This window comes from Lactuca saligna, chromosome 9, assembly GCF_052625555.1.
Source record: "Lactuca saligna cultivar CGN05327 chromosome 9, ASM5262555v1, whole genome shotgun sequence".
NCBI classification, from domain to species: Eukaryota; Viridiplantae; Streptophyta; class Magnoliopsida; order Asterales; family Asteraceae; genus Lactuca; species Lactuca saligna.
In genome coordinates, this window is record NC_136425.1 from 17,927,753 (window position 1) to 17,942,084 (window position 14,332).

Genomic DNA, 14,332 nt, shown 5'->3' on the forward strand with positions numbered 1-14,332 from the left:
ATTTATAATTGTAATTGTAGTATTAGTTTCCGTGTCAAAAAAAAAATATATTCTAACTTAATCATTTACTATTATAATTATATTCTTATATGAATAGAAATGTGTTTTATTTATTAATATATGAGTACCATTTTAGTTGATTTTATAATCTTTTTTTCGGGTTTTATTCATTTATGATTTTACAAGTGTATTCATAAATACAATTGAGTTAATTCATTTATAATTTACAATTTTATTCATTTTTAAATGAAATGTATAAATCATTATTTATGAAGATACTTTTTTTTAAAAAATAAATGAGGTAAACCGATAAATTATTCATTATTTTGATATTTGATTTCTAAAAATAAAAACATAAAAATGAAAAATGAAATGAAAAAAACGTTTTCTTAGATAGATATTAAATCATGATTTTATTAATTATTGGTTCATTAAAGAAAAGAATCTAAAAATGAGATATTTTGGGTAATTGTCATCATAATCACTAAAATTTAGAATATCATAATTTAATTAAATGGTAAAATTCCATTTATGCCCTCATAAAATGATTGGTTTACAATTGTTTTCGCGTTCTCAACCTTTTAAGTGTTCTCATTTGATCCTCTCCCTATATATATATATATATATATATATATATATATATATATATATATATATATATATATATATATATATATATATATATGTATATATAATGGATTGTTTGTATTTAAAAATATAAAAAATTAAAAACCAAAAAAACATATTACATGAGGGGCCATAGCCCAAGTCAAATTTGTTTACATTGTGGTACGATTGTTTTAACTGTTTTATGTGCAATCATTGTAAAATAGGGTACGGTTAAAATCCCCTCCAACCGTCTTCGCCGCCTTATCAGCCAATAGGATTGGTGTTATCTCTTCTTCAAAAAAAAAACTCATCGGTTATCTCTCCTTCTACTACGCCCCTCAATCTATCTACTCCGATTTCCAAAGAAACCTCTTCGGCAAAAGCAGATGACGTCTTCTTCCGATCAGAATCTACCACCTCCTCTATCGATTGCCGAGGTTCCACTGTTGTCGAAAGAAGACTGGCGGTTGGAAGTTTGGGGTTGGGCGGGATCGGAGATAGAAGGAAAGCAAATAGGACTGACAGCGGCGGTGGCTGTATGTCATTTTTTTCTATGCCGTCTGGTTTTAACTCAAAGAAACAGGAGAATGAGAACTCCGATGCCGAGAAAGTCAACGTTTCAATTGAGTGGGGGCGGCGATGGGTTGATCGGTTTGCCTGGTTTAGGATTAGGTAGTAAACAGAAGAGGCTTGCTGAAAATTTACTGGTAATTATTTATTTATTAATTTTTTTTACATCAATTTTTTAAGTTATAAGAGCTTTCCTATTGGCCATGGGAGATCAGAGTAATAGATCTTGTGTGCAGAAGTTCCATCTGAACCTACCCAAAGCTCTTACAAGATACCTGTCGATACCCATTCAGGGGCTCGGCTTCCAGAAAGGTCTGTAATTTTCATTCGCTTTTTATTTTGTTGTTTTAAATTACCTTTTATACCATTTTTTAAGAAGAAATTTTATCAGAGAATCTAAACATACTTTCTTAATTATTTAAAAAACAGAGTAAAGTTAATGATTGAGGAGATGAAAGCGAAGAAACAGGTTTACGTGAAGATCTATTTTCTGCTGGCAGAAAGTTTGCAGAATTTTAGAATGTATGTAATAACTATTTCATTTGTAAATTGTAATCTTTCTATTTATTGGCTTCCTTGAATTCACGTTTGTTTCATTGAATTCACGTTTGTTTCATAGGTGTTGGAGCAGATACTTGGTGTGCTTATTAAGCTTGTGAAAGATTTGAAGTTACAACATCAACATAAATACGTGAGGAACCTCTTTCATGTTTTCTTAATAAGACATGATGATTTTTTTTTATTCTTAATTTCTAATTTAGGCTAATTGCATAATAAACAAAATCTTGGTTTAAAAAAGCGCAATGCGCACTCATGCGATTAAGGTCCGGGAGGCCGATGCGCGAGGCTGATGCGCTGGCAACACGTAGGTGTGGCGCACAAGTAGTAACTACCAATATATGTTTACGGTATACTAAAAAGCAATAAAAATATAAAACGAAAACCAAATATAAAAGTCATGTAACCAAATGTAATGATAATTGGTTAAACATAATGCAAAAACCAAAATGCAAAATGCATGTTTACCATAGTCAATGCAAGATGAAACCAAAATCTAATGGTCATGCAAAATGAAAACAAATCTAATAGTTATGCAAACAGCAAAATGAAACCAAAAAATAAAGACCCTAAGTCATCCTTCATCAATCATCATCAAAGTCAAACCCAAGCTCCATATCCATATCTCCCTCCTCATCACCAGACATGCCAATATCTTCTTCTATCTCTTCATCAACCAACCCAAGTCCACTAGATCCAACTATTCCTTTTCCTCTATCATCTCATGATGCTTTGGTTGCATAAAAAGGCTCATTTACCCCTGAGGCTTTTTCCACAGCATCCCAAGTCAAATCTTCACCCTCAAACACTAAATTATCATCTTTATCCTCCTCTAATCTCCCTAACAACCACTCATTGCTCTCATCTATTTCATTCAGAAGGATAGGATCAACATTGTCCTTTCTGTTGGTTCTACGATTCAAGGAACGATTGAACTTCACATAAACCATATCATTTAGTCTACTCTGTGCCAATCTATTCTGTTTTTTTGTGTGAAGCTACAATGAAAGAGATAAAACACATTAGACATTTCATAGTGCATGTGTAATTAAAAAAAATAAACTAAATGTCACATAACATACATGTTGAAAGACTCCCCAGTTTCTTTCACAACTTGTTGCACTACATGTGAGGCTAAGCACACGTAAAGCAAAGTTTTGCAAGTTAGGGGTTGAAGATCCATATGATATCCACCACTCAGCTGTAGGAAACAATGTTTGAAAAAAATGTTAATCTAGCTTCATAATTATAAATCTATAATATTAATATAATATAATTAACATTTAATCTAACCTGGTGCTTTTGTCTTCCTTTGCCTGATTGCCATTTTATTACTAAATAAAGCTTCTGCATTTGATATGTAGCTAATTCGGTGGTTATCTTGTATTGGATACTAGAATCTGGAACCAATCTCTCAATGCAAGCATATAATCCAGTCATAACTTCTTCACAAGAAGCATTAATTTTGTTATCATAGGATTTAAGTAATGTCCAGCTGCATGCAAGGGTCGGTGAATATATTGTATTAAATAATGTTTTAAAAAATTTGGCAAAAAAATATAAGAATATATTATGATTTTTTTTCATATTTATATAAACAACTTCAACGACTATTATTGTAATAAATTTTGATTTATAAATTTATCAAAAATATCATGTTTGTATCATCGAATGTTTTTTTTTTAAGTTTTGTAATTTTTTTTCAAATTGTTTATCATTAATAAAGTTGCAAAAAATATAAATTAAAAAAAAACTTGAAAAAAATAAAGATGTATATGTTTTTTTAGGCTAGAAGATGTCAGAAGATGTTAAAAGACTCTGGTCCACATCTGCGCCAAGAAGAGGGCGCGCATACATTTTTAGGTCTGCAGTCTTTAAAAAAACAAACAGTCTGCGAAGGTTAATGTCTGCGTGTGGTCTGCACGGTGCAGACAGAAGAGGTCACGCAGATCTGCAGACAAAAAACATACACTACCTTATACACAAGAATCATCCCAGCACTGCATAAGATAAGGTAAGATTGTGTTTTCTTAAAAAAAAATTCTCTTTGTGATTTTAAAAGGGTATTTTTGTAATTTTATGGTAAATATCTTGTGGAAGCCACAGAAGAAGCTTCACTTGCATACAGCAAGGTTGTATGTTGTTTTTTTCCATCATTTTCATATGATCACTAGTGTAGGACAAACAGTGACTCATTCTTGAACTCTTGTATGTGCAAAAGACGATAATGCCCTCATGAATTGACACAATTATACGGATTTGTAGGTGACACGACTTCAAGAATATCAAGGTGTTGACCCCCATTTTGACACAATCGCAAGGCATATTAAGAAATAGTGAAGGTAAATTAACAATTCATTAATGAGAGTAAGACACGTCAATTTAATTAATAAAATGTTAAATTTGAGTTAAAACCTGTAATTTTTCAGAAGCTAAAGAATATGCAATGGATAATTCACCAAGTGGACATGGATCTCAACCGATTACCCTTGAAATAAATTGGGTGATTTGCTCAACCTCATCTTTTAGCTTCTTATCATTTTACAGAATTCTTCATAGCTGATTTTGCTATCCTGTCAGGGTCATAATAGCATCTCATACAACACTCTATTCAAACAGTATGATTCATTTATAATAACTTGCATAGTATAACTTACAACATTCGCATGAATTTCTGATATTATATCTTCAATGGTGGCCTCATCGCCCATTTTATTATCTTCCAACATTGATTTTAGATCATCTTTTGAAATACATCTGCCATAAATCCCCATCATGATCCAAAAGGACCAAAACTTAGAAACGATAAATATTTTCAATAAAAAATGTGGTTGTGATTAGGCACCAGGTGTCCTTAGGCTCGGTCCATTAAATATTACACCCTTCATTGTTTTTTGGTGTGTGTGTTTTGTTTTTATGTGGTATATGTGTGTTGTGTTTGAAAGGTCTCACTTGACTAAACATAACCACTTTCAGTCAACTTCACAAGCATCAATCTTTAGAGTTGATTGGACATGATTACATACATGATTACTTAAGAAAGTGTACAACACAAATGAATAAAACCATAAATAGCAATGCACTTTGGGTTTTTCTCAAAAAGTAAGAAAAAAGGCATCAAACATATAAACAAATTAGGTAAATTACAAAATTGATTAAGTTTAATTTCGTAAATTGTTGAAAATCAGTGATTTTGTTTGTATACATTTAAAAAAACCGAATTTATTGCAAAAATCCTACTTAAAATATTTCGGTAGGAAAATTAGGTCGGGGGACTTATTTTTGTGTTATATAATAGGTCATAAAAGCTCCAATCAATCACTAAAAGAATTTTTGTGGAAAGAAATATGGCCTCTATATAACACCAAACACCTTTTAAATAGTATTATTTTAACTGTTTTTAGTTTTTTATTGTTATTCTTTATAATTTATAATATTAAATTATGTTTTAGTGTAATTTTTTAGTGTGGTTGGAGTTGAAAAGAGTTTTGGTGTTAGTTTTACACAAAAATAGTGTAAATGCTGGAAACCATGACAGGTATGTACTACCCTCAAGCCCTAAAAATAAAATCAATTATTTTAAATCCCCTTTTCCCTCTTTCTATTCAAAATATTCTCCAAAAACCCTAATTTTTCAACCGTCTATACCACCGCCCTCTTGTCCCATTAGTGAACCACCGCCAGCCTCCCTACACACGCGACAACCGGCGACCTCACCACAGTACGGAACCGCAACACTCACGCATATCTACAACTTGATTATTGTAAGAACACCTCTGTAATCTCTATGCTAGTTGTTGAGATTTTTTCATCTATCTGTCGTTGACATTCAATCAATGTAATCTTTGGTTCATCACTTGTGAATTAGGTGGGTCATCTCGAAACCCCTCACGTTGGAGCATTCACGTGGTACCACACTTGAAGTATTCACTATCCTAGGTGAGTTTTACTTTTCTTTCGAAAAAACCCTAGTTCTCAAGTTACTTTTATTGAATTTTGATCCATATGCATGCTTAAATGATTAGTTTTTCTTTTCTTGGATATCACTTGTACCCAGGAGCACCATTCACACACATAGATACACTAAGTGTGCCATTTGGTCATCAAGTGTAACCTTTACTTCTAGGTAAGCTTGGTTGTTCCTTATATAACCCTAATTAGTTGATGTTTTCATTGGTCTTTACATACGTGATCATTCTTATGTGGTTCTCTCTACATTGGATAGTTGTTGGGGTTCTCTCTTTACAATGGCTCTTAATGCCATAAGATATTGGGTGGATTTAAAAAATGCGTTAAAGTCCTCTGGAAAACTACATGGAGATGTAGATCCATCAAGTAAGGGGTTCAAGGCTCTTCAAGTCATACTTTGAAGGGGAATTTTTAGAAAACCTAAAAGTATTTTTGTATTTTGATCTTGTAGGTGTTACAAAAAATGACACGTTTGACCGTATCAGGGAAGATTCAACGAGTATCCAGCAACGTCTCTTCAACCTTTCAGCTGAGGTAAATTGTTCTTCAATAACTATAACTATAAGCTTAAAAAAGGTTAGAATTAGGAAATGTTTAAGTTATGTACAATGTCCGATTATAATAAGTTAAGTTATGAAGTTAAAAGGATTCAAAAACAGTTGGTGTCAATTCCATCAAAACTTGCAATATAAAATCAATCAAGTTAGGTAATACTGCCTCAGACCTTCTACTGGATTAATTGCTTGAATCAACATGATTCATTTAGGATTAATTGCAAAAACAGAAAGTACATTGCTGTTTCATGTAATCAAGTTTACTTTTTTGCAATTAACCCAAAAACATCAAAGAAAGTACGTTGCCCTCTGTTTATGTTTTTCCAATCTTGATCATTTTAAAATATTTAACAATAATTAAATTTTGTAAAATTGACAACACATGACCACATGGTTCAATAATAGATAGTACCACAAGGACCAAAAGTGCAAGTAATTTTCTTTTTACACCAAAAGAAAATGGTACTATTCTTTTCACAAATTTAAAGACTGGTATGTTGACTTTTGATGGCCCCGGGAGCAAAAAAACTTTAAAATAGTATTATATAAAAGAAAAAAAGAAAAAAAAATAATAAAATAAAAAAGACCAAACCGAGAGAGCTCTCTATAGCTTAGGGACTAAAAATGAAATTTACTGAAAATTAAAAAATGAATGTGTTTGAACTAAAACCTTCACAATGTGATGATCAATCCTTTTCAAGTGATATGTATTTTCTTGGTTGGAGTTAATTCACATGTACTTGCCTTGATTTGGTTAACTCAACTGGTTTGTTGTGATCAGGTTCTAACTCACTTGGTTTGAAACCATACTCGTCCATTGTACTAACATAGTCAAGTAACATATGAATCAAAAAAATAGTGGAAAAGATGTTTATGGAAAGCCAGGTGGTAATTTCAAGATTTGGAATAATGTAATATATATATATATATATATATATATATATATATATATATATATATATATATATATATATATATATATATATATATATATATATATATATCCCATGTGCATAAAGGGACAAACTTATACTATGATCATAGAACAAATAAACATAGCTCACTAAAAAGGGAATCAAACAAAAAGGTATATTTCATCAACAAAAGTAGCTATCTACACAATTCTGGAATATGATTAATTGCCAATATTAACTTTAATAATAGATAAAGGAAATTTATTTATATATGCATTTTATATTTTGAGTGTAAATAATAAAGTAAATGCTAAAAGTGGGTAGAACTAAGAACTAAAAGAAGTGCAATCTTATTGCTTCCGTTTTTTGCCTTAAAGATGAGTTTATGTTTCAAAAAAAATTTATTTCTTTACCGTAAGTTCCTATCACACTTGCACAAATATTAACAAAATCACACATTATGATAGTCAAATAAGAATTCTAAAGCAAAAAAATTGTGTATACATACACTCCATCCTTTGTTTGTCTCCTACACTCCTTGGAAATTGATAAACCCCCACATTTCGGTTATCTTTTTGGCCAGGGGTAGAATGGTCTTTTATGGTATTATGGTTGCTATTGGCTGTTTTGTTAGTGGGAAGAGCACCTGAGTATGTTGGCTGTGATTCCCTTTTGTCTTGTCTCTTGTAATAGTATATATAGTCCTTTGTTTTAGAGTCAGTAGCTGAGAATTGATTTGTAAAGAACTTTGTTCTTTTGGAGAGCCCCTTTCCTCTCGAATGACTGGGAATTATCTTAATATTATCAAGTAATTTTGTTAGTATGTCGGGAGTATACGATAGATTCAACAGGGGTCTATCAGAAATGTATATGACTGTGTCAGATTATCATTAGTACTTATTAAGTGCCAATTTAATGTTCCATTCTCTCCACCCTTGAAAATATATGGTTGTTCACAAAACAATAAATATCAATATTTTAACTTCATAAAATAATTAAATGATGCAGATATGGGCACTACTTGTTCATGTCCTAAAATTGTAAAAGGCCAAGAAGTGCAATAATTTTGTTAAGTGCAAGTAGTTTGCTAAAGGAACTTGATCACTCCCTATGCCTCTGTCCCTTTACATCCCACCACCAATGAAGGTTGATTCTTTCAAACCAAATTCCTTGACTTTTTACAAAAAAACTTTCCTCAATTATTTTTCCTTCTTTTTCCCTAATCGTGTTCTCATTTTCTTAAATATAAGCCCTGGCTTGACTTAACAGAGAGATTTACCTGTTTATCCGGTGTCGCAAAGATAATTCCATTTTTGAGGTGTATAGGAATGGATCAATGGAATCATCATTAACATTGAAAACACCATAATTGATAAATCAGATTCTAAGATCTAATTTCCATATTATTATTTAATATCAATTTGAAGAGGAATTTTATATAATAAAAAGATAGAGTAAAAGTTCACCTTTCATTTTGTACCCCGTCTTGTCTTGTCTTTCTAACAATGGGGATTGCACCATATATCTAAAGGCTTCATCTAGAACAAAATAAAATAATAGCTAAATAATTGTTAGTTTTCAATTTCCATCTATAAACATAAGAAATAAAATATCATAATGAACAAATAATATCTGCTTCCCATGGAAGTTGAAGGATTTTCCATTTTTATGTGGCTCATTTCTCTCATTTCCGTTAATACAATCATTAGTTATCATATGGGGTCGATCAATTTGGTTTATAGAGGTATTTTCTGTCATGAATAAATGCTAATATGAATTTCTTTTTAGTGTCTAGGACCTCCACTACCTGATCAATGTCCATAAATCCCTAACCTGCCTAAGAAGAATATGCAAGACAATCTAAAGAGCCATAAATTGAAAAGATTTACCTCATTGTATGGTGAACATAATCACCATTACAGAAAATAGCTCAAAACCCACTGTAACACCAAAAGTAAAAGGTGTAAGCATTATTGTTGACTCTAAAGTACAGGGAATGCACTAACATTAACGTTATAAATGGTGCTGTTTTGTTGTTTTTTTACAAATAAAAGCTATTAAAATGCAGTTTTTTATTAATATTGTTATTTTTATTTAAACATGTAGTTTTTTTTTTTTTTTTTTTTTTTTTTTTTTTTTTTTTTTTTTATGAAAAGTAAAGTTCTTTTGTTAAAAATTGCATTTTTTTTAACAAAAAGTGGATAGTTTTAACTTTTAAATGACGTTTGTTTGTAGGAAGAGATATTGAGACCAGCTCTAGAAAGGGATCTAGCAAGGAACAAAAAACTGGAGAGTTTTAAATTGATTGAATTAAGGTTAGTTTTAAGTTTATTTTTAATCTACTCTAAAAAAGGATGTTTTTTTTTCGTCACATGTCACATTCTCATTCAATTTGCCAAATGTTATTTTGTGGTTATTTTAAATTAATTTTTTTTTCCACATGTCATTTTATGAGCTTTTCTATTTTATTAAATTTCACATAATATTTTAATGTAATAATTGCAATAATTATAGTAATAAATTGATATCAATTTTACTAATAAACTTACCTTTAAATTTTAAAATTCTCAAATTAAAGCTCTGTAGTTTTTTATGTTTATTTATTTAAATTATTTGTTTAAATTTAAAAAATAAAAAACATTTCAGTTATAATAATTCATTTTTTTTCTTATTTTCTTATAAATTCAAAGTTCTCAAATATTGACTTTTTATATTTAATTTTTTTCTTTTAAATTAACCAATGTAATGCATGGGTCTCCCAATTAGTTATACAAAAAAATAAAGTTATTAACAACTATGATGTTTATATTTCAGGCATAGAGATCGTCAGAACCCAATCAAAATCAATTTGAGTGACCAGTCAACACATAATGCAATTTGTCTTATAGATATTCATCTATGGATTGCATTTAACATGAGAAGTAATACATTAGTTTATTATTAGATACCTTGTTATATCTTTACTAATATGTAAGTTTTTATTTTTATAAACAGCCTTGCGTAGAATAACTATAATTTCGGGGACTACAAACCATAAAGGGGTACAATTTTGTTTTGTTTATTTTACAGTATTATTATATATTAATTAACTATCTATGTTTTTTTTTGCAGATCGGTGATTACTTATTTGCAAAAGATGTCAAAATCGAAGAAAAACCGGGCGTTTTTGAAATCACATTTTTCTTGAAATATAAAGACTACAACTTTGATAATGAGATGGACTGGGTTGATGATCAGACAAATAGTTGGGAATCGGTTTTAGAGGCATTACTGCGATGTGGCCAACTTTACGTGGGTGTCAACCCACTAGGTTAGTATCCTTGACATTATTTTTGTTGTTTATTGTAAAATAGAAAGTAGGGATGTAAAATCCAATAAGCTCTTATTTGGGTTGGGGTATTTAGAACCAAATAAGGTGTTATTTGGATAACGTGGACCGAATAAACATAATATAGATACCCACAAACCAAATCGAATTGCTTATTCGGGCCTAATTCGGTTCGGTTTAGGATTTCGGGTCAAATTCTCATCCCTAATAGAAAGAATCAATAAAACTATTATTTTTATTGTAGATATCAGAAGAAATTTAGAAATGAGAGATCTTATTCAAGATTTAGAACAAATTGAACGTCGTGCCAATTCTTTGGTCGAAGAGGTAATAATTTTGATCTTAGCGATATTCAGTTTTTTCTGTCTCCTTTTTATGTACACCTTTTTTCTATCTTCTCTTAATGCAGGCCTCTAAATATTACAACGAAGGAAGTTTATTTCTTGGAAATCAAAAGATGGATGAAGCAGAGAACTTAAGAAAGGAGATCGAGGTCGAAGATGAGAAAAATTACTTCAAGCTACTACTATACAGGTTTTTATAAATTATGTTTCTGGTTTTTTATTTTTATTTTTATTTTTTATTTTTTAAATCTATGTTTCTAATTTAATGACCTCTTTAATGAATCCTTCAATTCAGGAATATGGAAATTACCAACAAAATCACGATTGATCTTCATGGACAATTTAGATATGAGGCAATGTGGTTTTTGAAGCTTCACTTGTGGCTGTTCAACAATTTACGTAGTATGATCATTAATATTAGTTTATTTAATATATTTTCATGTCTTTTTGTTTAATTTTTTATTCTTTACAACAGCTGGAAAGGAAATTGTTGTGATAACGGGACATGCTGAAGATCGAGAAACGAAACCGGTTTTGAAACCAATGGTACAAGTATTTTTTATTCAATTTTATTTTTCAATACTTAGAATAAAAGATTTGCTTTTGTTTTGTAGGTCATTGGTTTACTAAAACGATATGGAATTGAGCCTAAAGAATTAAATAAAGGCACCTTTGTTATCACACTTCCTTCTGAAGCGAGAGATTTCAATTTTGCATTGGACATTTCCGACTGTACAGATGTGATTGAATTTTGATAACAAATATGCTACTGAATTTCTTTTCTCTGTTTTTCCTAGATTGATAGTAATTCACCAAAACCCTAAATCAATCGTCGTCACTGAAAAAAGACCATTTCTTGAATTGATGCTCACTCCTCCTTCTTCCAAACTACCATCACACCAGCAACATCTCTTCTATCCGTTACCACAACCCTCTTGAGGCCTCTGTTACTACCACCCTCCCGACGTTGCCGTTACCACCACCGGTAGCCGCAACCCCCTCTGCCGCCCTGCTTCTACCTTAAGCCGAGACAAGAAACACTACCCTTATATCTCTGCCACCATCAACGCCACCGATAGACATCATTCACTTGAATTTCAACTCTTTCTCTCACCACCCTTACGATCCCGCGTTCACTCCACCACCACCGACACTCAATCCTGCCATCATCACGCATGTCGAACCTTGGTAACTTCCATTGCCTCTGTTGGTTGGTTCATATCCAGACCGCGATTTCAAGTAAGCATCATTTATATCTCTTATTTTCGACATTTTGCTAAAAAGTTTAGATTTGTTATGTAGTGTAATGATTTTCACCATGGATTGTGTTGAATTTTTGTTTTGCTTTGTATAAGTTGCCACGATTCTAGAAGCAGTACCGATTTCAGGCCCTGATTTTCACTCTCGATTCCGATTCGAAGGTAAGAAACATTCATATAATTCTTTTAGACCTTTTGTTCGAGTTTCGTTGGTGATCATTTTAACTTTGTATTGATTATTTTTTTTTATAGGATCAATAAACTCTTGCTCCAAAGTGAACCCCTTTGTAGAGGAGCAATCTGATGACAAGGTAACACCTGAATGCTTCGTTCCCTCTCTTCTGCACTCCTTCTTTTCAGTTTATTTTTTTGATTTTCAAGCCTTCATATCTCTTTTCACATAAATCAAATTCAAAATTCAAATCCTCTCTGTTTAATAGTCATTATTGAAATTGCTATTAGGTTTCTCTCCATCACCAAGCTTGACACAACAAATCTGAACTTTTTTATACTCATTGATGTTTCTAAGTAACTACTTGACAACCACTCACCATCACCCTTTGTAAATGCTTTGGTATGTCTTTTTTTAGGGTTTAAAAGATGTTTTCATCTTAATCTTTTGTGTGAGGAAAGTGTTGTAGTCGTGTATTTTGTCTAATCTTTTTTTTTTTTTTTTTTTGTTATTTATAGAACCTTCAGTTATTTTCCTATGCTTTAAAATTTACTGTCTTTGCTCGCTTAAGCAATGGGTGATTGTGAAAGAAGTGGACCTGAGTATCTAACTCGGGTTTGTTAGTGGTTTAGGGTTCATAAAAATATAATATTGAATTCAGCCTCTGCCCTAATATCTCTTTTTAATTTAATATGAATAAAGATAGGTTTTCTTCTGCAACTATTGTACATTCCTTTTCACTTCATATTAGAAAGTTTCTTTTCGTCTTTTCTGCAAGGTCATTTTCATTATATTCGCAAGTTTCAATTTCTGAGTTTTTAAACTTGTTATCCTACATGGACTGCTGATTATGTTTGTTGTTGTTGGTTAGGATGAATTGTTTATGTTCTTATAGATTGTAGATGAGGGAGGGGGTGAAAGGGAATGGCTGCAAGGTGGGCGGGTGAGTTGTGGAGTAGAGTAGAGCCTACATGTTAATAATAATATAATTATTTTAATACTAATAAAAGTTAATAAGAATGTAGGACGTAATGGTAAAATGACTCAGGTACATTTTTGTTTTAACCATAGAAATAAAATAATGCTTTAAATTTGTTTTTATAAAAAACAAAGAAATAAATAAAAAGTAGGACACTGAAACCAAATATAAGTTATGTTTTGTGACCATTACATTGGTCTTTATTCTTATTATCATTTTCTTATGTTGTTTGTAGTTGTAATCTGATATAACTAACATTGTTGTTTGCTCTGTTACAACTTCCTGATTGAATGAGTGGGAGTCCATTTGGTAAACCTGTGACCACAAAGTCTAAATGTCTAATGTTGGAACAAACATGAATCAAGACTTATTGTTGTTTATAATTCTTATTGGGCAGTTTAAATTAGTAAATCATACATCATTATGATTTTTTCAGATCCCGCTTTTGGACTCATGGTTTCACATGTCATGCTTTTTATAGGTAGGTTAGACAACATCATCAAAAGTGGCTCTGGTACGAGGGAAAACTATCTTTTGATCTCCCGTTCTCTTTTTGAAGATGGTTACAATTTGTCAAGGTAGTAGACAAATTTGTTAGATATAAAAATTTGGTGCCCGAAATAACTACCCAAAGGAGTTGCTACTGCTCACCGTGGGGTACAACATTCACACAACCAAATGTTGTCACTGTCTCCAAAGAAGGGTTAGTATTTGACGATAATGCAATCCATGATAGCTTAAGTCTGTCGCTAAACATACATGATGCAGAGTCCGAGCTTCCTATTAGACATGAGAAGATGCATAGTGTGGCTGCACTTTTGTTGTGGACAGATGTTAAAAATGAAACAAGGGCTAGCTTTGAAGAGTAAAAACAATAGTCTATCTTTTTCATGTATTCTTAAAAAGGCATGAGAATGCTTATTAAAAATACAATTTTAGTTTTCGTCCACTTTACAAAAAAGCAATAACGTAACTTGTAGTTTTATCTATTAATTGTGATTTCTGCATTTTGAACTTCTACATTATATAATAATTTGATGATAATAATTTAATAGCAATGCGCTTTCATTTCAATA

The 14,332-nt window shown here is 31.3% G+C and overlaps 2 protein-coding genes and 2 long non-coding RNA genes across 6 annotated transcripts; all 4 read left to right on the top strand.

Moving 5' to 3' along the window:
* The first annotated feature begins 923 nt into the window (after positions 1-923).
* On the top strand, positions 924-4,061 carry LOC145017821 (uncharacterized). 3 transcript variants are annotated; one of them, XM_078975777.1, is made up of 6 exons: positions 924-1,316; positions 1,403-1,491; positions 1,609-1,701; positions 1,799-1,870; positions 3,525-3,751; positions 4,003-4,061. In XM_078975777.1, the coding sequence occupies exons 1-4, from the start codon at positions 996-998 to the stop codon at positions 1,836-1,838; spliced, it is 543 nt and encodes a 180-aa protein (XP_078831903.1). In that variant the 5' UTR covers positions 924-995; the 3' UTR covers positions 1,839-1,870; positions 3,525-3,751; positions 4,003-4,061. The 3 variants fall into 3 exon arrangements, with proteins under 3 accessions (XP_078831903.1, XP_078831902.1, XP_078831904.1); XM_078975776.1 differs by lacking the exons at positions 1,799-1,870; positions 3,525-3,751; positions 4,003-4,061 and having other exon boundaries at positions 1,609-1,795; XM_078975778.1 differs by lacking the exons at positions 1,799-1,870; positions 3,525-3,751; positions 4,003-4,061 and having other exon boundaries at positions 1,416-1,491; positions 1,609-1,795.
* A 797-nt stretch (positions 4,062-4,858) lies between these two features.
* On the top strand, positions 4,859-6,058 carry LOC145017479 (uncharacterized). The gene is made up of 4 exons (XR_013666535.1): positions 4,859-5,501; positions 5,606-5,676; positions 5,795-5,863; positions 5,963-6,058. It is a non-coding gene; the product is annotated as an uncharacterized LOC145017479 (long non-coding RNA).
* A 3,933-nt stretch (positions 6,059-9,991) lies between these two features.
* LOC145014299 (SMR domain-containing protein At5g58720-like) lies at positions 9,992-11,824 on the top strand. Its single transcript, XM_078972683.1, has 7 exons — positions 9,992-10,215; positions 10,286-10,484; positions 10,747-10,829; positions 10,912-11,036; positions 11,142-11,248; positions 11,322-11,392; positions 11,461-11,824. The coding sequence occupies exons 2-7, from the start codon at positions 10,391-10,393 to the stop codon at positions 11,599-11,601; spliced, it is 621 nt and encodes a 206-aa protein (XP_078828809.1). The 5' UTR covers positions 9,992-10,215; positions 10,286-10,390; the 3' UTR covers positions 11,602-11,824.
* Positions 11,825-11,841: 17 nt separating this feature from the next.
* LOC145014300 (uncharacterized) lies at positions 11,842-14,332 on the top strand. The gene is made up of 4 exons (XR_013665483.1): positions 11,842-12,085; positions 12,202-12,267; positions 12,358-12,416; positions 13,738-14,332. It is a non-coding gene; the product is annotated as an uncharacterized LOC145014300 (long non-coding RNA).